Source organism: Procambarus clarkii, chromosome 45, assembly GCF_040958095.1.
Source record: "Procambarus clarkii isolate CNS0578487 chromosome 45, FALCON_Pclarkii_2.0, whole genome shotgun sequence".
NCBI lineage: Eukaryota > Metazoa > Arthropoda > Malacostraca > Decapoda > Cambaridae > Procambarus > Procambarus clarkii.
The window spans coordinates 18,021,997-18,047,407 of record NC_091194.1 but is presented as its reverse complement, the minus strand read 5'-3'; the positions used below and the strand labels follow the sequence as shown (position 1 = coordinate 18,047,407).

At 45.4% G+C, this 25,411-nt stretch overlaps 4 protein-coding genes across 4 annotated transcripts; 1 reads left to right on the top strand and 3 right to left on the bottom strand.

Annotated features, from left to right (window-relative positions):
• Positions 1–2,363: 2,363 nt before the first annotated feature.
• Positions 2,364–10,975, bottom strand: LOC123770089 (uncharacterized). Its single transcript, XM_069300919.1, has 2 exons — positions 10,949–10,975; positions 2,364–3,999 (listed from the first exon to the last, which is right to left on the bottom strand). Exons 1-2 carry the CDS (start codon positions 10,973–10,975, stop codon positions 2,953–2,955), a joined length of 1,074 nt encoding a protein of 357 aa, XP_069157020.1. The 3' UTR covers positions 2,364–2,952.
• A 614-nt stretch (positions 10,976–11,589) lies between these two features.
• LOC138350304 (serine/arginine-rich splicing factor 4-like) lies at positions 11,590–13,215 on the top strand. Its single transcript, XM_069300918.1, has 2 exons — positions 11,590–11,616; positions 12,496–13,215. The coding sequence occupies exons 1-2, from the start codon at positions 11,590–11,592 to the stop codon at positions 13,213–13,215; spliced, it is 747 nt and encodes a 248-aa protein (XP_069157019.1).
• A 5,327-nt stretch (positions 13,216–18,542) lies between these two features.
• Positions 18,543–20,801, bottom strand: LOC123747565 (uncharacterized PPE family protein PPE24-like). The gene has a single exon (XM_045729787.2). It carries the CDS (start codon positions 20,799–20,801, stop codon positions 18,543–18,545), a length of 2,259 nt encoding a protein of 752 aa, XP_045585743.2.
• A 422-nt stretch (positions 20,802–21,223) lies between these two features.
• On the bottom strand, positions 21,224–23,377 carry LOC123747566 (uncharacterized PPE family protein PPE24-like). The gene has a single exon (XM_045729788.2). The coding sequence runs from the start codon at positions 23,375–23,377 to the stop codon at positions 21,224–21,226; it is 2,154 nt and encodes a 717-aa protein (XP_045585744.2).
• Between the last annotated feature and the right edge of the window lie 2,034 nt (positions 23,378–25,411).

The window sequence follows — 25,411 nt, the reverse complement described above, 5'->3', positions numbered from 1 at the left end:
TATGGGTTCGAGTCACTTCTGGGGTGTGAGTTTTCAGTTGCATATTGTCCTGGGGACCATTCAGGCTTGTTCGCATTTGTGTTCCTCACGTGTGCCCCAAAGAATGAGGTGATTTGGTAAAGTGCTATGCCCAAGATTACTATCCGAGTGCCGGCGGTGGGGTGGTTCAAATAGCCTCGGCTATCACCTCATTATGTCCGGTCGTGATGGTCAAGTGGATTAAGGCGTCTTGTACATACCAGTTGCGTTTGCTCCTGGGAGTATGGGTTCGAGTCACTTCTGGGGTGTGAGTTTTCAGTTGCATATTGTCCTGGGGACCATTCAGGCTTGTTCGCATTTGTGTTCCTCACGTGTGCCCCAAAGAATGAGGTGATTTGGTAAAGTGCTATGCCCAAGATTACTATCCGAGTGCCGGCGGTGGGGTGGTTCAAATAGCCTCGGCTATCACCTCATTATGTCCGGTCGTGATGGTCAAGTGGATTAAGGCGTCTTGTACATACCAGTTGCGTTTGCTCCTGGGAGTATGGGTTCGAGTCACTTCTGGGGTGTGAGTTTTCAGTTGCATATTGTCCTGGGGACCATTCAGGCTTGTTCGCATTTGTGTTCCTCACGTGTGCCCCAAAGAATGAGGTGATTTGGTAAAGTGCTATGCCCAAGATTACTATCCGAGTGCCGGCGGTGGGGTGGTTCAAATAGCCTCGGCTATCACCTCATTATGTCCGGTCGTGATGGTCAAGTGGATTAAGGCGTCTTGTACATACCAGTTGCGTTTGCTCCTGGGAGTATGGGTTCGAGTCACTTCTGGGGTGTGAGTTTTCAGTTGCATATTGTCCTGGGGACCATTCAGGCTTGTTCGCATTTGTGTTCCTCACGTGTGCCCCAAAGAATGAGGTGATTTGGTAAAATGCTATGCCCAAGATTACTATCCGAGTGCCGGCGGTGGGGTGGTTCAAATAGCCTCGGCTATCACCTCATTATGTCCGGTCGTGATGATCAAGTGGATTAAGGCGTCTTGTACATACCAGTTGCGTTTGCTCCTGGGAGTATGGGTTCGAGTCACTTCTGGGGTGTGAGTTTTCAGTTGCATATTGTCCTGGGGACCATTCAGGCTTGTTCGCATTTGTGTTCCTCACGTGTGCCCCAAAGAATGAGGTGATTTGGTAAAGTGCTATGCCCAAGATTACTATCCGAGTGCCGGCGGTGGGGTGGTTCAAATAGCCTCGGCTATCACCTCATTATGTCCGGTCGTGATGGTCAAGTGGATTAAGGCGTCTTGTACATACCAGTTGCGTTTGCTCCTGGGAGTATGGGTTCGAGTCACTTCTGGGGTGTGAGTTTTCAGTTATATATATATATATATATATATATATATATATATATATATATATATATATATATATATATATATATATATATATACATACATACATATATGTTTATTACAAGCTTTCTAAATGGCTTACCAAAATCTTGTCTCCATTGTTAGGAACCATTTCCTCTTCTCATTTCACAAATTCTCTTGAATTAGTTAACAAATTGAATAGTGTTCCTGTCACTCCTGATTTAAAGTTAATCAGTTTTGACGTTTGTTCCTTGTTTACAAAGGTGCCGGTCGATGATATTCTCGATTATCTTGTCCATCAACTAATCAATCATGTTTTGCCTCTTTCTCCTGATACTGTTGTCAGTCTTGTTAAGTTGTGCATTAAAGAATGTAAATTTACCTTTAATAATGAGTATTATTTACAGACTTTTGGAATGGCAATGGGAGAATCCTTTATCGCCATTGCTCTCAAACTTGTACATGAAATTTTTCGAAAAGAAATTTGTTTCAAAATTCCCCCTGGAATCATTCCATGGTTTAGATATGTTGATGATATTTTGTGTATATGGCCAACACATGTAAACACAGACGAATTTGTAGCTAAACTTAATGATCAAGTCACCTCTATAACATTTCCTACCTTGGCTACCTTGGCTACCTTGAGGTGCTTCCGGGGCTTAGTGTCCCCGCGGCCCGGTCGTCGACCAGGCCTCCTGGTTGCTGGATTGATCAACCAGGCTGTTAGACGCGGCTGCTCGCAGCCTGACGTATGAGTCACAGCCTGGTTGATCATGACCCTTGAGCTAGTCATTGCTAAGGAGATGTACAAGTTTAGATTCAAGATTTTTGACCATTCTAAAAAGCACACTTGCCTCTAATTAGTACAGTAACAGTGTACTACATTTAATTCAGTACTAAAAATCAATCATTATTCAGAAAAAGTGTCCTAATAAAAACATTATGTATCCCCCCCCCCCTCCATTATTTCACATAACATATTAATTGGAGAAAGTTATCTTGGGTAGTAAATACAATCGCAGATTTATCAACTTGATGTATATGGCCTCACATTCATATTACCATTATCATAAATACAGCATACATATTTAGAATTTTCCAAAGTCAGCACTTATAGTCTAAATTTTATACAAAAAACTATTTGTGCAATACATCACAGTTGAGCTAAAAAAACTTAACCCTATCCATGACAAATAATGCATTATGTATAATGACTTTCTGCAGAACCTCTTCACGCAAACTGTAATTATAAAATACAAAATTGTGATTGAATGCACCATAGATCAACTGCATAACACCCATGATAATTAATAACGTGTTGCAGTTACAGTCAGAAGAGTATGATTGTCCTCCAGAGCCAAGACCGGCACTAGTGATATCGTAGCCAGACCCCGAGGCACCGCCTCGACGAGGGCTTGTTGCAGCAAGGAACGAGACAAGCCACCACTACGGTAAAATAATGTTAGTCCGAAGGGCATCGCAGTATCGGCTTTGGTAATCGTGTACTGAATGACTTCTTTTATCATCTCACAACTTAGGTCATCCGGTGAAAAACAACTTGCTGTTGTGTTGACCGCACAAACAGAGTTGTCATGATACCATCTTCTTCTTTATCTTACGCTAACATTCCCTCTTGTATAACCCTTCTCTTCATATTCAAACTTGTCATTTTCAACACAAGCCCAAGTTTGCCACTCCACTAAGGCAGCACGTGGCAAGCCAGGCACCACAACATACGTCGAGATCTGAGACTCACTCAGCCGAGCCATCATCCTTCTAGCCACACCAATGTCCGATAGTCTGGTCACAAAACAAACACCTTGCACGACAGCTCTTATATCAGAGGATGAAGCCACTGCTGTGATGACTCTTGACACATGTCGCAGAGCTAGACGAGCTTGTACTTCAACTCCTCCAGTTACCACTTGTAATGTGCCTGGCACCAGTCCAATCATGCCAGCTACCACCACCACACTGCCCACCTTTACTGCCTGGCTATATGGCCCAATATTGGCTGGTGCCCAGTGAGAGATGCCCTGGACGTGCATAGTTGTGCGAGATGTGGGATGTAACGTATTTTCATCCTCATCAGTGGTCATATGACTCTGTCTCCAACCAGACACATCAAACTGTACTCTAACATCACTTGGAAGAGGCACCTCTACACAAACTCTAACTGGTGGATTAGATGAGAAGTATTTGATGTACTGAGCATTGAGTTGGACATAATCATTTATATCCTGCACGTACATCTTCACACAAACTAAGTGATGCAACTCCATTTCTTCACCAAGCAAACATTCTTTTAACTTCATGAGAGCTTCCTCTGCAGTGTGGCCAGAGAAGCTGCCAGCAAAAGTAAAGCCTGTGATGGTGCGAACAACACTGAAGTGCAGGTCATCTGGCACTTCCGGTGAAGACACCACATCACCTTCAAATGGCTCATAGCTGGTTATAGAGGTATCAGCATCTTCTATATGTGACTCCTTTGCCTGGTCCTCGGCTTGTTGCTCCTCCTCAGCCAGTTTTAAGTCGCACAGAAACTCTTCTGGGCCGCGTAGTCCTGCTGCCTTCACTAACTCTAGCTGGCTCACTTCATCCCCAATCTCTTTATCAACAAGCTCTAAAGACTTCAGATTCAGGTATGCTTCAGTCTCCTATGGAGTCAGTCTCCTATGGAGACTGAAGTTGATAAATGTTTGCCATTCCTAGATGTACTTATTCATAGGGAAAGATTTTTCACTAAAGTTTAGTGTCTACAGAAAACCTACGAATAATTTATCTTATGTTCATTATTTCTAATTATTTCTCAGGACATAGATAAACAATCAATTTTTTCCTCTATGTATCTAAGAGCTCTTCGGGTTGTTAGTTCAGAATTCTTAGATGAAGAGTTTAAGAATATTGATTCTCTTGGTCTCAAACTTTGTTATACACAAAGTTTTTTTGAAGTTTTTTTGCCGTAACAAAGCACGTCGTATATATTACATTAATATATGCAGTGAGAAAATTCGCCCAAAGAATGTGTTGTGTTTACCATATTTTTCTAAGTTTAAAAATATTGTTAAGACCTTGAAACCTTTTGATATACATGTATTGTTTAATCACGAAAATACTGATGGTAACTATTAGTTAGGAACAGCCCTCGTAGTGATAATTGTGTCATTTATATAATACCTTGTAAAGACTGTAATAAGTTCTATGTTGGGTAAACATCTAAAGATTTGAAGTGTAGAATTCCGCAACATAAATACTGTGTAAGACCTGGCCAATTGTCTAATGCTTTGTTCATCTGTCAGAAGATGCTCACCAAATTGATTGGGAGATGACTTCTTCAATAACGAATTGTAAAAGCACTTATAACAGGAACATAACTGAATCTGCTTTAATACAGATTACAAAATCATGTAATTTGAACATTAGCAGTGGTTTATATAACTTAGATCCATTTTTGATAGATCAATTAAAGGGCGATTTGAGTAGGATCATTGATACCCATTTGTCTCACTAATTCATTGTAAATATTTGCTAGCTTATGCTATTATTATCCATATATGGGCCTATTGTTGCAACTCTTATCTTATATCCACCTAATCCCATCCATATATTTGTCATTGTACTTCACTTCACCTCTCTCTCCTGCCTATATATGTCCAATACTTGACTTGTAAATCATTCCTTCTGAAGATGTATTAATATATGAAAGTACTTAAGGATATTCCTGTTTTAATTCTTCTTTCGTAGTCTGACACTGTCATATATATATATATATATATATATATATATATATATATAATATATAATATATAATATAGGTACATGCCTAAATATACAGCAGCAGGCGCCCTTAAATACAAACTTACATTCATACAAATATACATGTCGACATGGATAAAAATCCTTCAGTGGGGGGGGGGGGAGGGAAGGGGAGGCAGTTGGGCAGAGGGGGAAGGGGGGGGGTGAGTAAGGCAGCGACGTGTGAGCGCATTCATTATGGGATGGGGAGGGAGAGGGGGGTGAGAGAGAGGTGGGTGGAGGTGACGAGAGGCATAGGGGAGGGGAGAGAGAGGGAGGGTGATGGGGAGGGGAACGTAAAAATCGTGTCCTCTCTACCTCTTCCACCTCCCCCTCCCCCTCCCCACCTCCCCCTCCCCCCTCCCCCCTCCATCATTCACAGAATAAAGCTTCCCTAAAAGTTTAAGAGCAAGTCATTCTTATACTAATGAGCGGAGCAGGAGATACACAGCTCTATTACCTGGAGGGAAGTGAGGGAGGGAGAGTGAGGGAGGGAGGGAAGGAAGGATATAGAGGGAGGAGAGAACGGAGGAGGGAGGCAAAATAAGAGATAGGGAAGGAGGAGGGAGAGAGTGAGGAGTGAGGGAAATATAGAAGAAATAAGGAAAATGGGAAGAAAGTTCGACTAAAAAGCGGTTCCATCAGCTGTTGTACCACAACAATGACTGTTGTATCAGCTGTTGTACCACAACCATGACTGTTGTATCAGCTGTTGTACCACAACCATCACTGTTGTATCAGCTGTTGTACCACAACAATGACTGTTGTATCAGCTGTTGTACCACAACAATGACTGTTGTATCAGCTGTTGTACCACAACCATGACTGTTGTATCAGCTGTTGTACCACAACCATCACTGTTGTATCAGCTGTTGTACCACAACCATGACTGTTGTATCAGCTGTTGTACCACAACCATGACTGTTGTATCAGCTGTTGTACCACAACCATGACTGTTGTATCAGCTGTTGTACCACAACCATGACTGTTGTATCAGCTGTTGTACCACAACCATGACTGTTGTATCAGCTGTTGTACCACAACCATGACTGTTGTATCAGCTGTTGTACCACAACAATGACTGTTGTACCACAACCATGACTGTTGTATCAGCTGTTGTACCACAACCATGACTGTTGTATCAGCTGTTGTACCACAACCATGACTGTTGTATCAGCTGTTGTACCACAACCATGACTGTTGTATCAGCTGTTGTACCACAACCATGACTGTTGTATCAGCTGTTGTACCACAACCATGACTGTTGTATCAGCTGTTGTACCACAACCATGACTGTTGTATCAGCTGTTGTACCACAACCATGACTGTTGTATCAGCTGTTGTACCACAACCATGACTGTTGTATCAGCTGTTGTACCACAACCATGACTGTTGTATCAGCTGTTGTACCACAACCATGACTGTTGTATCAGCTGTTGTACCACAACCATGACTGTTGTATCAGCTGTTGTACCACAACCATGACTGTTGTATCAGCTGTTGTACCACAACCATGACTGTTGTATCAGCTGTTGTACCACAACCATGACTGTTGTATCAGCTGTTGTACCACAACAATGACTGTTGTATCAGCTGTTGTACCACAACCATGACTGTTGTATCAGCTGTTGTACCACAACCATGACTGTTGTATCAGCTGTTGTACCACAACCATGACTGTTGTATCAGCTGTTGTACCACAACCATGACTGTTGTATCAGCTGTTGTACCACAACAATGTTGTATCAGCTGTTGTACCACAACAATGTTGTATCAGCTGTTGTACCACAACAATGACTGTTGTATCAGCTGTTGTACCACAACCATGACTGTTGTATCAGCTGTTGTACCACAACCATGACTGTTGTATCAGCTGTTGTACCACAACCATGACTGTTGTATCAGCTGTTGTACCACAACAATGACTGTTGTACCACAACCATGACTGTTGTATCAGCTGTTGTACCACAACCATGACTGTTGTATCAGCTGTTGTACCACAACCATGACTGTTGTATCAGCTGTTGTACCACAACAATGACTGTTGTACCACAACCATGACTGTTGTATCAGCTGTTGTACCACAACAATGACTGTTGTATCAGCTGTTGTACCACAACAATGACTGTTGTATCAGCTGTTGTACCACAACAATGACTGTTGTATCAGCTGTTGTACCACAACAATGACTGTTGTATCAGCTGTTGTACCACAACAATGACTGTTGTATCAGCTGTTGTACCACAACCATGACTGTTGTATCAGCTGTTGTACCACAACCATGACTGTTGTATCAGCTGTTGTACCACAACCATGACTGTTGTATCAGCTGTTGTACCACAACCATGACTGTTGTACCACAACCATGACTGTTGTATCAGCTGTTGTACCACAACAATGACTGTTGTACCACAACCATGACTGTTGTATCAGCTGTTGTACCACAACAATGACTGTTGTACCACAACCATGACTGTTGTATCAGCTGTTGTACCACAACAATGACTGTTGTATCAGCTGTTGTACCACAACAATGTTGTATCAGCTGTTGTACCACAACAATGACTGTTGTATCAGCTGTTGTACCACAACAATGACTGTTGTACCACAACCATGACTGTTGTATCAGCTGTTGTACCACAACCATGACTGTTGTATCAGCTGTTGTACCACAACAATGACTGTTGTATCAGCTGTTGTACCACAACAATGACTGTTGTATCAGCTGTTGTACCACAACAATGACTGTTGTATCAGCTGTTGTACCACAACCATGACTGTTGTATCAGCTGTTGTACCACAACAATGACTGTTGTATCAGCTGTTGTACCACAACAATGTTGTATCAGCTGTTGTACCACAACAATGTTGTATCAGCTGTTGTACCACAACAATGTTGTATCAGCTGTTGTACCACAACAATGACTGTTGTATCAGCTGTTGTACCACAACAATGACTGTTGTATCAGCTGTTGTACCACAACAATGACTGTTGTATCAGCTGTTGTACCACAACCATGACTGTTGTATCAGCTGTTGTACCACAACCATGACTGTTGTATCAGCTGTTGTACCACAACAATGACAGTTGTATCAGCTGTTGTACCACAACCATGACTGTTGTACCACAACAATGACAGTTGTATCAGCTGTTGTACCACAACAATGACTGTTGTATCAGCTGTTGTACCACAATGACTGTTGTACCACAACAATGACTGTTGTACCACAACAATGACTGTTGTATCAGCTGTTGTACCACAATGACTGTTGTACCACAACCATGACTGTTGTATCAGCTGTTGTACCACAACAATGACAGTTGTATCAGCTGTTGTACCACAATGACTGTTGTACCACAACAATGACTGTTGTATCAGCTGTTGTACCACAACAATGACAGTTGTATCAGCTGTTGTACCACAACAATGACAGTTGTATCAGCTGTTGTACCACAACAATGACTGTTGTATCAGCTGTTGTACCACAATGACTGTTGTACCACAACAATGACTGTTGTATCAGCTGTTGTACCACAATGACTGTTGTACCACAACAATGACTGTTGTATCAGCTGTTGTACCACAACAATGACTGTTGTACCACAACAATGACAGTTGTATCAGCTGTTGTACCACAACAATGACTGTTGTATCAGCTGTTGTACCACAATGACTGTTGTACCACAACAATGACAGTTGTATCAGCTGTTGTACCACAACAATGACTGTTGTACCACAACAATGACAGTTGTATCAGCTGTTGTACCACAACAATGACTGTTGTATCAGCTGTTGTACCACAACAATGACAGTTGTATCAGCTGTTGTACCACAATGACTGTTGTACCACAACAATGACTGTTGTATCAGCTGTTGTACCACAATGACTGTTGTACCACAACCATGACTGTTGTATCAGCTGTTGTACCACAACAATGACAGTTGTATCAGCTGTTGTACCACAACAATGACAGTTGTATCAGCTGTTGTACCACAACAATGACAGTTGTATCAGCTGTTGTACCACAACAATGACTGTTGTACCACAACAATGACTGTTGTACCACAACAATGACTGTTGTATCAGCTGTTGTACCACAACAATGACAGTTGTATCAGCTGTTGTACCACAACAATGACTGTTGTACCACAACAATGACTGTTGTACCACAACAATGACTGTTGTACCACAACAATGACTGTTGTATCAGCTGTTGTACCACAACAATGACAGTTGTATCAGCTGTTGTACCACAACAATGACAGTTGTATCAGCTGTTGTACCACAACAATGACTGTTGTATCAGCTGTTGTACCACAACAATGACTGTTGTATCAGCTGTTGTACCACAACAATGACTGTTGTATCAGCTGTTGTACCACAACAATGACTGTTGTATCAGCTGTTGTACCACAACCATGACTGTTGTACCACAACAATGACAGTTGTATCAGCTGTTGTACCACAACAATGACACTTGTATGACCTGTTGTACCACAACAATCAGCTGTTGTCTGTGATAGAAATGTATTTTGGTATACATTAATACTGTATCCAGGATATATCCTCGTGGATCACAAGGAAACAGACCGTAATTCTAACAAAAATTAATTGGTAGAAAGTTGACAAATAATAGCTAATGAATGTCTCTATGAGTTCAGAAATTGAACATAATAAATTTGGAAATTGAGAGGAAATTTGAAGGCATCGTGAACACCCACCCCCTTCCCCCCCTCTGTGCCTAACCCCACCTCTGCCTGCTTGACCCCACCTCTCCGTGCCTGACCCCACCTCTGCCTGCTTGACCCCACCTCTCCGTGTCTGACCCCACCCCCTCCGTGTCTGACTCCACCTCTCCGTGCCTGACCCCATCTCTCCGTGCCTGACCCCACCTCTCCGTGTCTGACCCCACCTCTCCGTGTCTGACCCCACCCCCTCCGTGTCTGACTCCACCTCTCCGTGCCTGACCCCATCTTTCCGTGCCTGACCCCACCTCTCCGTGCCTGACCCCACCCTCTCCGTGTCTGACTCCACCTCTCCGTGCCTGACCCCACCTCTCCGTGCCTGACCCCACCTCTCCGTGCCTGACCCCTCCTCTCCGTGCCTGACCCCACCCCCTCCGTGCCTGACCCCACCCCCTCCGTGCCTGACCCCACCCCCTCCGTGCCTGACCCCACCTCTCCGTGCCTGACCCCACCTCTCCGTGCCTGACCCCACCTCTCCGTGCCTGACCCCACCTCTCCGTGCCTGACCCCACCTCTCCGTGCCTGACCCCACCTCTCCGTGCCTGACCCCACCCTCTCCGTGCCTGACCCCACCCTCTACGTGCCTGACCCCACCCTCTCCGTGCCTGACCCCACCCTCTCCGTGCCTGACCCCACCCTCTCCGTGCCTGACCCCACCCTCTCCGTGCCTGACCCCACCCTCTCCGTGCCTGACCCCACCCTCTCCGTGCCTGACCCCACCTCTCCGTGTCTGACCCCACCCCCTCCGTGTCTGACCCCACCCTCTCCGTGCCTGACCCCACCCTCTCCGTGTCTGACCCCACCTCTCCGTGTCTGACCCCACCCCCTCCGTGTCTGACTCCACCTCTCCGTGCCTGACCCCATCTTTCCGTGCCTGACCCCACCTCTCCGTGCCTGACCCCACCCTCTCCGTGCCTGACCCCACCCTCTCCGTGCCTGACCCCACCCTCTCCGTGCCTGACCCCACCTGCGACCAGGCACACTCCTGCTATACAGAGGAGCCCTTCCTCTGGGTGTCCAAGAGCAGTCTCCCGCCACCACCACTTGTGGCTGGTCGACTCACGTGGTAGAACCATACTGGGTCTACCATGTTGGGTTCTCAACCCGTTCTCGCAAATTCGTAAAGTCAATATTGACTTAGTAAATAAGTGCATAGGTGACATATTAAACATAATAGATACCCTTAAATAGCTTCATAGAAAACACCGACCTTACCTAACCTTGTTAGTATCTTAAGATAAGCATCTTATAGCTTCGTAATTACAATTGTTAACCTATAATAGGTATAGGTTAAGTAATAATTGTAATTACGAAGCAATAAGATGCTTATCTTAAGATACTAACAAGGTTAGGTAAGGTCGGTGTTTTCTATGAAGCTATTTAAGGGTATCTATTATGTTTAGTATATCACCTATGCACGTAGTTAATAAGTCAATATTGACTATACGAATTTGCGAGAACGGGTTGTGGGTTCTACCGCCAGGGACCTGTGGAAAGTCATTGGGGGGCAGAGCGCCCTTTCTGGCCCAAAACTTTGGTCTACATAACTAATAACCATGTTTAACTAGGAATGATTAAATGCATAAGAATATATATGCTTGTGTATAAAAATATGTAAGAATATAATAGTTTACGCTAAAGTTCATTAGCGAGAGGTAATTAAGCGTAGCTGCGGACGCCGCGTTAAACTTGTTCCGGGAGAGTATGACGGAGCTCAAGATTTGCATCAGTGTAAAATCATATATTTTGTCCTAAATTATCTTTGTGTGTTTTTTTTTCTCTTGTTTCGGGTTGGCAGGTTGGTCGGGTAGGATTTTCTCGTCAGAAAATATATATTTGTCCAGACTAAAAGCAAATTTAAAAGTAAAGTTGAAGGATTTGCTAAATAGGTGCGTCGGACCAAGAACTGTGTTGGTTAAGGAAGTCAAGTTTACAAACACCGTCTTGTCAACGATCTCTTATGTAAACTCTAATGCATATTATTCCACACTCACTTAAACTTTCTGTTATTTTACCAGTTAAGTTAACCATGAATTATCCTTAGAATAAATCATATAATGATGAATGAATATGAACAATTAACTTAGAATTACCTGAATTATTTACGACCGTATTTCTGGTTCTCATAAAAATCGAATATATATTAAATCTCTACAAGGTCTTCTTAACGATACTCGTTATTATATGCTAACGGACGCTTCACACTTCAACATTGATCTCACATGTGTTAAAAATGTTATCATTTTAACAATAATACACAAAATGTTTATTTCTATATTTAATTACATCAGGCGAGACTATTACTAAGACATTGATGGTGTTTTCCACCATCAATGTCTTAGAAAACCTTCATGGTGAAAACCATGAAGGTTTTCTTCAATGATTTTCATGAAATGCCTCAACACGTCACATGGTGTCCCGAGTCCTAGATCTTTAGCCCTGATTTAATGTGTACATACGGGCTCACCATAGCCCGTGCTACTTGGAACTTTTTGTTCCAAGGAGCGAATTTTAAACAACAGAACAATAATGTCTCCAGTTCTTCCCAAGCATCAATTATGTCGGTTGGTGTGGGGCTTTATAGGTCTATTAATAATTTAACCCTGGTAGACCAGCAAGAGTCTCAACAGAGAGCAAGAGTCTCAACAGAGAGCAAGAGTCTCAACAGAGGGCAAGAGTCTCAACAGAGGGCAAGAGTCTCAACAGAGAGCAAGAGTCTCAACAGAGGGCAAGAGTCTCAACAGAGAGCAAGAGTCTCAACAGAGAGCAAGAGTCTCAACAGAGGGCAAGAGTCTCAACAGAGGGCAAGAGTCTCGACAGAGGGCAAGAGTCTCGACAGAGGGCAAGAGTCTCAACAGAGAGCAAGAGTCTCAACAGAGAGCAAGAGTCTCAACAGAGAGCAAGAGTCTCAACAGAGAGCAAGAGTCTCAACAGAGGGCAAGAGTCTCAACAGAGGGCAAGAGTCTCAACAGAGGGCAAGAGTCTCAACAGAGGGCAAGAGTCTCAACAGAGGGCAAGAGTCTCAACAGAGGGCAAGAGTCTCAACAGAGGGCAAGAGTCTCAACAGAGGGCAAGAGTCTCAACAGAGGGCAAGAGTCTCAACAGAGGGCAAGAGTCTCAACAGAGGGCAAGAGTCTCAACAGAGGGCAAGAGTCTCAACAGAGGGCAAGAGTCTCAACAGAGGGCAAGAGTCTCAACAGAGGGCAAGAGTCTCAACAGAGAGCAAGAGCCTCAACAGAGAGCAAGAGCCTCAACAGAGAGCAAGAGTCTCAACAGAGAGCAAGAGTCTCAACAGAGAGCAAGAGTCCCAACAGAGAGCAAGAGTCTTAACAGAGAGCAAGTACTCAGTAGATCAGAACATATTATGACAAAGAGCGATTTATAAAAGTATGGGACTAAACATGAAGAAAATGTACACTGCTTCTAAGTATGTTGAATGTTGCTTAAGGGTTACTTAAGAATGGTACTTAAGAGAAAAGAGGTTAATAGCTCCATGCAAGAGTAGTGAGGAAGTGGTATTTACTGACAAGCGGAGGTGGCTGGGACCACTTTCACACACATATAGAGTCATTAGGTAGTTATGATAAGCACATATAGAGAGTACACACACACACACACACACACACACACACACACACACACACACACACACACACACACACACACACACACACACAGTGTAACAGATCCATCCCATTTTCCCCCAAGAGCCCTTTCCGTTCTTTTTTTTCCTTGCTTACTCCATAGCCACCAGTGACCCCCCGCTGAGCCGTACCAATTGCCAACACTAACAGCTTCACGGACCAGCAAACCACAACAGGAGGTTCTCCACGGGTGGTGGAAGTGGATTGTTAGAGGGTAGCGGGCAGGGGGGGGGGGGGTATTGTGTGCCCAGGTAAGGGAGCAGGTGAGGGGGGGGGGAGGAAGTGGTTAGAGGCGCGTGGCACGTTTAGGGCCAGGACGTGTGGGCGTGTGTAGGTGTGTGTGAGCGTGTGGGTGTGTGTGGGTGTGTGGGCGTGTGGGTGTGTGGGCGTGTGGGTGTGTGTGGGCGTGTGGGTGTGTGTGTGGGCGTGTGGGTGTGTGGAGTTGAGAGCAGAAATACTACCTGTTGCACGAACAACAGAATGAGGAGGGGAGAGAGAGACAGACAGACAGACAAAGAGAGAGAGAGAGAGAGAGAGAGAGAGAGAGAGAGAGAGAGAGAGACAGAGAGAGAGACAGAGAGAGAGACAGAGAGAGAGAGAAACAGAGAGAGAGAGAAACAGAGAGAGAGAGACAGAGAGAGAGAGACAGAGAGAGAGAGACAGAGAGAGACAGAGAGAGAGAGAGAGAGAGAGAGAGAGAGAGAGAGAGAGAGAGAGAGAGAGAGAGAGAGAGAGAGAGAGAGACAGACAGAGAGAGAGAGAGACAGAGAGAGAGAGAGACAGAGAGAGAGAGAGACAGAGAGAGACAGAGAGAGAGAGAGACAGAGAGAGAGAGACAGAGAGAGAGAGAGACAGAGAGAGAGAGAGACAGAGAGAGAGAGAGAGAGAGAGAGAGAGAGAGAGAGAGACAGAGAGAGAGAGAGACAGAGAGAGAGAGAGAGACAGAGAGAGAGACAGAGAGAGACAGAGAGAGAGAGAGACAGAGAGAGAGAGAGACAGAGAGAGAGACAGAGAGAGAGAGAGACAGAGAGAGAGAGAGACAGAGAGAGAGAGAGAGACAGAGAGAGAGAGAGAGAGACAGAGAGAGAGAGAGAGACAGAGAGAGAGAGACAGAGAGAGAGAGAGAGAGAGAGACCAGCTCCCATTGAACCATACAAGTCACTGAGGCCCAATCACTACACCTAAGACATGCTGCTGGTCATTTAACTGTCACTCTCCCACCACACCATTAATCTCCCCCTTCCACCACCTCTCACCCTTCCCACCCTTCCCACCCATCAAGGCCTACGCCCTCTCCCTGCCCCTAGGCCTTCCTTGCATAAGATCCAAATTTAGGGACTCCTGTATGGGACTAACAAAGGTGAAGGTGTAGGGACGTGGAGGGGGGGAGTTTAGCACCTTCTTGCCTCACCTTGAATGGTTCAGAAGTAATTTAGCGTAAAATGAGGGCTGGTTCGGTCCTCTGGTGTTGAAATCCGACGTTTCCGGTTTCTGGGCCGGTTGTGTGTGTACATGTGCGCTTCTATGTGTGAAATAGAATATATATATATATATATATATATATATATATATATATATATATATATATATATATATAATGTCGTACCTAGTAGCCAGAATGCACTTCTCGGCCTACAATGCAAGGCCCGATTTGCCTAATAAGCCAAGTTTTCCTGAATTAATATATTTTCTCTATTTTTTTTCTTATGAAATGATAAAGCTACCCATTTCATTATGTATGAGGCAATTTTTTTTTATTTGAGTTAAAATTAACGTAAATATGTGTCCGAACCTAACCAACCCTACCTAACCTAACCTAACCTATCTTTATAGGTTAGGTTAGGTTAGGTAGCCGAAAAAGTTAGGTTAGGTCAGGTAGGTTAGGTTGTCGAAAAACAATTAGTTCATGAAAACTTGGCTTATTAGGCAAATTGGGCCTTGCATAGTAGGCTGACAAGTGCGTTCTGGCTACTAGGTACGACATATATATATATATATACATATATATACATATGTTGTTGAATATGAGCGAAAGGGTAAGATTAATAATTCTAACACGAATTTTCTCAATATTTCTTACGTTCTTCCTCACTGTTGAGGGTAATTGATAAAGTAACTCTCCAAAATACATTCTTTTTATTCCTAGTCTGACGCCTGAACGCGTTTCGTAATTCCTTGTAACATTTTCAAAGACTTAATTTACACACACAATACATTCATACTTATACTCGTTTTTGGCTAAGGTGATATGGCACAAAAGTTTAGGATGAGGTGAAACATAAGACAGAACACGAAACAATGGGACGAGAACATAAGAATGGAAGTAACTGTAGAAGGCCTATTGGCCCATACTTCCTCTTGCTGCTTCCATATTGGTTCACGGTCTTGCAGTGGGTAGAATATAGTTGTACATTAATTGGCTGTTGATTGCTGGTGTTGACTTTTTGTGTGTAGTGCCTCACAGATGTCAAGCCGCCTGCTATCGCTGTATTTATCGATGATTTCTGTGTTGCTTGTTAAGATGTCTCTGGTGATGCTCTGGTTGTGAGAAGAGATTATATGTTCCTTGATGGAGCCCTGTTGTTTGTGTATAGTTAATCGCCTAGAAAGAGACGTTGTTGTCTTGCCTATATACTGAGTTCTTTGGGGCTTACTGTCCCTAAGTGGGCATGTGAAGGCATAGACGACGTTGGTTTCCTTCAGGGCGTTCTGTTTGGTGTCTGGGGAGTTTTTTCATGAGTAGGTTGGCCGTTTTTTTGTTTTTGTAATAGATTGTCAATTGTATTTTCTGATTTTTGTCTGTAGGGATAACGTTTCTATCAATAATGTCTTTCAGGACCCTTTCCTCTGTTTTATGAGCCGTCGAAAAGAAGTTCCTGTAAAACAGTCTAATAGGGGGTACATAAGTGTTGTGTTAGTTGACTCTTCAGAGGTTGCATGGCGTTTCACCTTTCTTTTTATGATGTCTTCGACGAAAACCATTGGAGAAGCCGTTGTTGACTAGGACCTGCCTTACCCTACAGAGTTCTTCATCGACTTGCTTCCATCCTGAGCTGTGGCTGAGAGCACGGTCGACATAACCGTTGACAACACTCCTCTTGTACCTGTCTGGGCAGTCACTGTTGGCATTGAGGCACATTCCTATGTTTGTTTCCTTAGTAGTAGACTGCAGTGTGGAAACCTCCGCTCCTTTCTGTGACTGTTACATCTTGATTACATCGTTACATTCTTTGCATGTGGTTCAAAAATCAGCATGCAAATTACCTGTGTAGAAGGTATTGAAAACTACTAGCCGATATTAATAGTGTGTTCGACTGGCCAGCGGAAATTAACATGATGTTCAACAGTGATAAGTTCCAGGTACTTAGGTACGGTGGAAACAAGGAATGTAACGGCATACAAGATACACGACACAATCACATTTACTCATAGAAGGAAAGCAACGTGAACAAGATCTGAGAATTATGATGTCTGACGACCTGACATTTAGTGAACATAACCGAGCAAATATAACGGCGGCGGCGGCCAGGAGAATGATGGATTATGAGAACGTTCACATCCAGAGACTCCACAGTAATGTTAATACTTTTTACATCACTGGTGTTGTCCCGTCTCGAGTACTGCTCAGTACTCACTGACCCCTTCAGAGCAGGAGAGATTGTTGAACTAGAGAGAATACAGAGAACATATACGGCACGCATAGACGCGATAATTTACTTAAATAATTGGGACCGTCTCTAAGCTCTCAAAATGTACTCTCTGGAATCGAAACAAGAGAGATATCGATATTATTTACATGGACGATTCTTAAAGGACATTTTCCTAGCTGGCACAGTAGAATGACAACATACTGGAGCAAAAGATACGGAAGGAAATACAGAATAGAACCAGTGAGGAGTAGAGTTTCTTTTTTTTCAGGGATATTTCTGAGCGGGCCCTAAGCCTCTGGCTGGCCCACTAAGTGTTGCTTGTTTCTGTTTTACTTGGGCGGAGTATGAGTATTTATGACTCAGGGAGCAGAGGTGCCAAAGGAACACTCAGAGAAAAGTCTGAACATCAGAGGTCCACGGTTGTTCAACACCCTCCCAGCAAGCATTAGAAATATTACAGGAACAAAGTTGGATATCTTCAGAACAAGGCATTAAGATTGGTTACTGCAAGAAGTGCCGGACCGACCGGATTGAAGTGTATGTGTGGGCCTGCGGGCCGCTCCAAGCAACAGCCTGTTGGACCAAGTTATCACAAGTCGAGCCTGGCCAGAGCTTTGGGTCGAGGAGCACAAGAACCCCCGGAACCCCCTCCAAGTACGATCAGAACCTTCACCACTGGAGAGAGGTCTGTGGTCCTCCTGTTATTCATAAGGTCAATATTCTCAAAGTGCCACACTTGGCCATACCTCGTGGACAACAAGCATTTGGCAGTCATAACACAAGACGCTCAAGAATCGACAGCTTTGTGCTGATTGTGACATTCTCAAGAACATCAACCCCCCCCCATCAGCGATCGATTGATTGATGAAGATTAAGCCACCCAAGAGGTGGCACGGGCATGAATAGCCCGTAAGTGGTGGCCCTTTCGAGCCATTACCAGTATCAAAAGATGATACTGGAGATCTGTGGAGGCGCAACTGCACCCTGCGTGACGGGAGATGTCTCCCGGACCAAGTGGTGACCAAATGGTGTCAGCGATCATTCATTCCTCGGTGGACTCATATTTGGGACAGGATCACTAACCGCCCAGGTACGCCTCAACCCAAGTCCGGCGACTATGTAAAGGCTCTGGTACACTGTTGCCGCCAACTCCGTCACCCAGGACCTAACATGATTTTCTCTCTCTCCCCCTGATATCACCCCCTCTGCCCCTGATACTACTCCTTCACCCCCAGAAACCACCCCCACTTCTCCCCAGAACGCCCCCCCCGGTCTCCCCCAGACACCCCCCCCCCCATATAAAAGATTCACGTTGCCTGGGAGTTACTGCCACAACCTATTTCCTCTCCGCTTCTATACTGGTTCACGCTCGATGGCACAGTGCCGCCGCCCGCAGCTGATGGCACAATTGCAGAAATATTGCAGGACAACTGCCTGCCGTGGCACTCATGCCACACACGCCACCAACCATGATGGCATCGCTGGCAGGTGAGATGTTTGGCACTGCGATGTTTAGCAGCGTGATGTTTGGCACCGTGATGTTTGGCACCGTGATGTTTGGCACCGCGATGTTTGGCACCGCGATGTTTGGCACCGCGATGTTTGGCACCGTGATGTTTGGCACCGCGATGTTTGGCACCGTAATGTTTGGCACCGTGATGTTTGGCACCGCGATGTTTGGCACCGTCATGTTTGGCACCGTGATGTTTGGCACCACGATGTTTGGCACCGTGATGTTTGGCACCGTGATGATTGGCACCGTGATGTTTGGCACCGTGATGTTTGGCACCGCGATGTTTGGCTCCGTGATGTTTGGCACCGTGATGTTTGGCACCGTGTTGTTTGGCACCGTGATGTTTGGCACCGTGATGTTTGGCACTGTGATGTTTGACACCGCGATGTTTGACACCGTGATGTTTGGCACCGTGATGTTTAACACCGTGATGTTTGGCACCACGATGTTTGGCACCACGATGTTTGGCACCGTGATGTTTGGCACTGCGATGTTTGGCACTGCGATGTTTGACACCGTGATGTTTGACACCGTGATGTTTGACACCGTGATGTTTGACACCGTGATGTTTGGCACTGTGATGTTTGACACTGTGATGTTTGACACCGCGATGTTTGACACCGTGATGTTTGACACTGTGATGTTTGACACCGCGATGTTTGACACCGTGATGTTTGGCACCGTGATGTTTGACACCGCGATGTTTGGCACCGCGATGTTTGGCACCGCGATGTTTGACACCGTGATGTTTGACACCGCGATGTTTGACACCGTGATGTTTGACACTGTGATGTTTGACACCGCGATGTTTGACACCGTGATGTTTGGCACCGTGATGTTTAACACCGTGATGTTTGGCACCACGATGTTTGGCACCACGATGTTTGGCACCGTGATGTTTGGCACTGCGATGTTTGGCACTGCGATGTTTGACACCGTGATGTTTGACACCGTGATGTTTGACACCGTGATGTTTGACACCGTGATGTTTGGCACTGTGATGTTTGACACTGTGATGTTTGACACCGCGATGTTTGACACTGTGATGTTTGACACCGCGATGTTTGACACCGTGATGTTTGGCACCGTGATGTTTGACACCGCGATGTTTGGCACCGCGATGTTTGGCACCGCGATGTTTGACACCGTGATGTTTGACACCGCGATGTTTGACACCGTGATGTTTGACACTGTGATGTTTGACACCGCGATGTTTGACACCGTGATGTTTGGCACCGTGATGTTTGACACCGCGATATTTGGCACCGCGATGTTTGACACCGTGATGTTTGATACTGTGATGTTTGACACCGCGATGTTTGGCACCGTGATGTTTAGCACCGTGATGTTTGGCACCGTGATGTTTGGCACCGTGATGTTTAGCACCGTGATGTTTTGCACCGTGATGTTTAGCACCGTGATGTTTGGCACCGTGATGTTTAGCACCGTGATGTTTAGCACCGCGATGTTTGGCACCGTGATGTATGACACCGTGATGTTTAGCACCGTGATGTTTGACACCGTGATGTATGACACCATGATGTTTAGCACCGTGATGTTTTGCACCGTGATGTTTAGCAACGTCATGTTTGGCACCGTGATGTTTAGCACCGTGATGTTTGGCACCGTGATGTTTAGCACCGTGATGTTTGGCACCGTGATGTTTAGCACCGTGATGTTCGGCACCGTAATGTTTGGCACCGTGATGTTTAGCACCGTGATGTTTGGCACCGTGATGTTTGGCACCGTGATGTTTGGCACCTTGATGTTTGGCACCGCAATGTTTGGCACCGCGATGTTTTGCACCGCGATGTTTGGCACCGCGATGTTTGGCACCGCGATGTTTGGCACCGTGATGTTTGGCACCGTGATGTTTGGCACCGCGATGTTTGGCACCGCGATGTTTGGCACCATGATGTTTGGCACCTCGATGTTTGGCACCGCGATGTTTGACACCGCGATGTTTGGCACCGCGATGTTTGACACCGCGATGTTTGGCACCGCGATGTTTGACACCGCGATGTTTAGCACCTCGATGTTTGGCACCGCGATGTTTGGCACCGCGATGTTTAGCACCGCGATGTTTGGCACCGCGATGTTTGGCACCATGATGTTTGGCACCGCGATGTTTGGCACCGCGATGTTTGGCACCGCGATGTTTGACACCGCGATGTTTGGCACCGCGATGTTTGACACCGCGATGTTTGACACCGCGATGTTTGGCACCGTAATATTTGGCACCGTGATGTTTGGCACCGCGATGTTTGACACCGTGATGTTTGGCACCGTGATGTTTGACACCGTGATGTTTGACACCGCGATGTTTGGCACCGCGATGTTTGACACCGTGATGTTTGGCACCACGATGTTTGACACCGTGATGTTTGACACCGTGATGTTTAGCACCGTGATGTTTGGCACCGTGATGTTTGGCACCGTGATGTTTGGCACTGTGATGTTTAGCACCGCGATGTTTGGCACCGCGATGTTTGACACCGTGTTTAGCACCGTGATGTTTAGCACCGTGATGTTTAGCACCGTGATGTTTGGCACCGTGATGTTTGCACCGTGATGTTTAGCACCGTGATGTTTGGCACCGTGATGTATGACACCGTGATGTTTAGCACCGTGATGTTTTGCACCGCGATGTTTGACACCGTGATGTTTGGCACCGTGATGTTTGACACCGTGATGTATGACACCATGATGTTTAGCACCGTGATGTTTTGCACCGTGATGTTTAGCACCGTCATGTTTGGCACCGTGATGTTTAGCACCGTGATGTTTGGCACCGTGATGTTTAGCACCGTGATGTTTGGCACCGTGATGTTTGGCACCGTGATGTTTGGCACCTTGATGTTTGGCACCGCAATGTTTGGCACCGTGATGTTTAGCACCGCGATGTTTGGCACCGCGATGTTTGGCACCACGATGTTTGGCACCGTGATGTTTAGCACCGCGATGTTTGGCACCGTGATGTTTAGCACCGCGATGTTTGGCACCGCGATGTTTGGCACCGCGATGTTTGGCACCATGATGTTTGGCACCGCGATGTTTGACACCGCGATGTTTGGCACCGCGATGTTTGACACCGCGATGTTTGGCACCTCAATGTTTGGCACCGCGATGTTTGGCACCGCGATGTTTGGCACCGCGATGTTTGGCACCATGATGTTTGGCACCGCGATGTTTGGTACCGCGATGTTTGACACCGCGATGTTTGGTACCGCGATGTTTGGCACCGCGATGTTTGACACCGCGATGTTTGACACCGCGATGTTTGACACCGTGATGTTTGGCGCCGCGATGTTTGACACCGTGATGTTTGACACCGCGATGTTTGACACCGTGATGTTTGACACTGTGATGTTTGACACCGCGATGTTTGACACCGTGATGTTTAGCACCGTGATGTTTTGCACCGTGATGTTTAGCACCGTGATGTTTGGCAATGTGATGTTTAGCACCGTGATGTTTGGCACCGTGATGTTTGGCACCGTGATGTTTAGCACCGCGATGTTTGGCACCGCGATGTTTGGCACCATGATGTTTGGCACCGCGATGTTTGGCACCGCGATGTTTGGCACCGTGATGTTTAGCACCGTGATGTTTGACACCGTGATGTTTGGCACCGTGATGTTTGACACCGTGATGTATGACACCATGATGTTTAGCACCGTGATGTTTTGCACCGTGATGTTTTGCACCGTGATGTTTAGCACCGTCATGTTTGGCACCGTGATGTTTAGCACCGTGATGTTTGGCACCGTGATGTTTGGCACCGTAATGTTTGGCACCGTGATGTTTAGCACCGCGATGTTTGGCACCACGATGTTTGACACCGTGATGTTTAGCACCGTGATGTTTTGCACCGTGATGTTTGGCACCGTGATGTTTGGCACCGTGATGTTTGGCACCGTGATGTTTAGCACCGCGATGTTTGGCATCGTGATGTATGACACCGTGATGTTTAGCACCGTGATGTTTGGCACCGTGATGTTTGGCACCGTGATGTTTGACACCGTGATGTATGACACCATGATGTTTAGCACCGTGATGTTTTGCACCGTGATGTTTAGCACCGTGATGTTTGGCACCGTAATGTTTGGCACCGCGATGTTTAGCACCGCGATGTTTGACACCGTGATGTTTAGCACCGTGATGTTTGGCACCGTGATGTTTGGCACCGTGATGTTTGGCACCGTGATGTTTAGCACCGCGGTGTTTGGCATCGTGATGTATGACACCGTGATGTTTAGCACCGTGATGTTTGACACCGTGATGTTTGGCACCGTGATGTTTGACACCGTGATGTATGACACCATGATGTTTAGCACCGTGATGTTTTGCACCTTAATGTTTAGCACCGTCATGTTTGGCACCGTGATGTTTAGCACCGTGATGTTTGGCACCGTGATGTTTAGCACCGTGATGTTTGGCACCGTGATGTTTGGCACCGTGATGTTTGGCACCGTGATGTTTGGCACCGTGATGTTTAGCACCGTGATGTTTGGCACCGCGATGTTTGGCACTGCGATGTTTAGCACCGCGATGTTTGACACCGCGATGTTTGACACCGTGATGTTTGGCACCGCGATGTTTGACACCGCGATGTTTGACACCATGATGTTTGGCACCGCGATGTTTGGCACCGCGATGTTTGACACCGCGATGTTTGACACCATGATGTTTGACACCGCGATGTTTGACACCGCGATGTTTGACACCGCGATGTTTGACACCGCGATGTTTGACACCGCGATGTTTGACACCGCGATGTTTGGCACCGCGATGTTTGCATACACAAGAACACACACAAGTGTTGCAACATGTGACATCACACACAGGTGTATAAAGTCACATGTGTGACCTTGTGGTGTTAAAAAAACGAAGCATGATTGGACAGGTCAGAAATTACAGCCAATCAGGTCGTGAGGTCAACCAGCGTAGTTGAGCAGCACGCCACCAGGACCTCCATAACGATCACGTGACACTAATCAAGTCCTCTGGCCACAGTAATGGCGTAGTTTGTGCTGTAATTGTCCCGGCAGAAAATGGCGTGAGGGACGCCCAACAAAGAGATTTATTTATTTAGAAAACGCGTGACCATTGGCTGTGGGAGCGGGAGTAATACTTCAGACTATTTGGGACTATGTCAGGCTGGGCCACAGTAGGGTCACCTAATTATCCTGTGGATGTGTTTATTTGTGTCTGCAGAGTCGAGCTATTAGCTCTTGGACTCCGCCTTTCGGGGTCACTGCACCGCGACATTGACCTCGTCCAACCCATCCTCCGAATAGACAGTATGCTTTAGTACTAAATGTAATATGTACGTTCTGGACTGTTTGTCTAGTACATATATACACTTAATTGTGTTGTTATATTCTCCTCGTATTCTGATAATATACTTAAAATTTTTAGGTTTAAATTTTTGTGTTAAATGTTATGCAAGTTTTAAATATAAAAAACTTCTTTTTCAGTTTTATTAAACAGTAGAGATTTTATACAAAATTTTAAAATTATCCTGAGTTATTTTATAATTTATTGAAAGATTAGTTTTGTTTTATTAGTTTTATAAAATTGTAATATCAATATAACTATAGATTAAGTACTAATTGTAATTAAGAAGCAATAAATGCTATTTACATGCTTGTCCTCCTACACTCTCAAGGTTAGGTTAGGTCGTGGTTTTCTACACAGCTTTTCAGGTAAACTCAAATATTCTCAATATTTTGGTGCGATGCTGGCGAATTAGTGTATTTATGTACTATGCCGAGAGTCAGGATTGTACTTATTACATTTAGTATTAAAGCAGACTGTTTATTCTGAGGATGGGCTGCCCCGTCGTGGTGTACTGGTCTAGAGCGTGCCTGGGAGTACCCAGCGCATAGGTTCGTATCCCCCTCAAGGCTCCTACTGATTTTTTTTAGCTCATATCTCAAGAAGCACATCAACTGGAAAAGGTGCAACGGCATGCCACAAAATGGCTTCTGGAACTGAAAGCACAAGAGTTACGAGGAGAGACTAGAGGCGTTAAACATGCCCGAACTAGAAGACAGAAGAAAAAGAGGAGATATGATCACCACTTACAAAATACTAACAGGAATCGACCAAATTGACAAAGAGGAATTCCTGAAACCAGCGACTTTACGAACAAGGCGACACAGCTTCAAGCTAAGGAAACAAAGGGGCCGAAAAAATATTAGAAAGTTTTCTTTAGCAGAGTGGTAGACGGTTGGAACAAGTTAAGTGAGAAGGTGGTGGAGGCCAAAACCGTCAGTAGGTTCAGAGTGTTATGCGACAAAGAGTACTGGGAAGACGGGACTCCACGAGCCTAGCTCTCATCCTGTAACTACACTTAGGTAATTACATTTAGGTAATTACACACACACACACACACAGGTGTGTGTGTGTGTGTAATAACGTCTGCGGCATATGCGAGGCTGGCTAACATTAGAACAGCGTTCAGGAACCTGTGTAAGGAATCATTCAGAATCTTGTACACCACATATATAAGACCAATCCTGGAGTATGCGGCCCCAGCATGGAACCCGTACCTTGTCAAGCACAAGACGAAGCTGGAAAAAGTCCAAAGGTATGCCACTAGACTAGTCCCAGAACTAAGAGGCATGAGTTACGAGGAAAGGCTGCGGGAAATGCACCTTACGACACTGGAAGACAGAAGAGTAAGGGGAGACATGATCACAACCTACAAAATC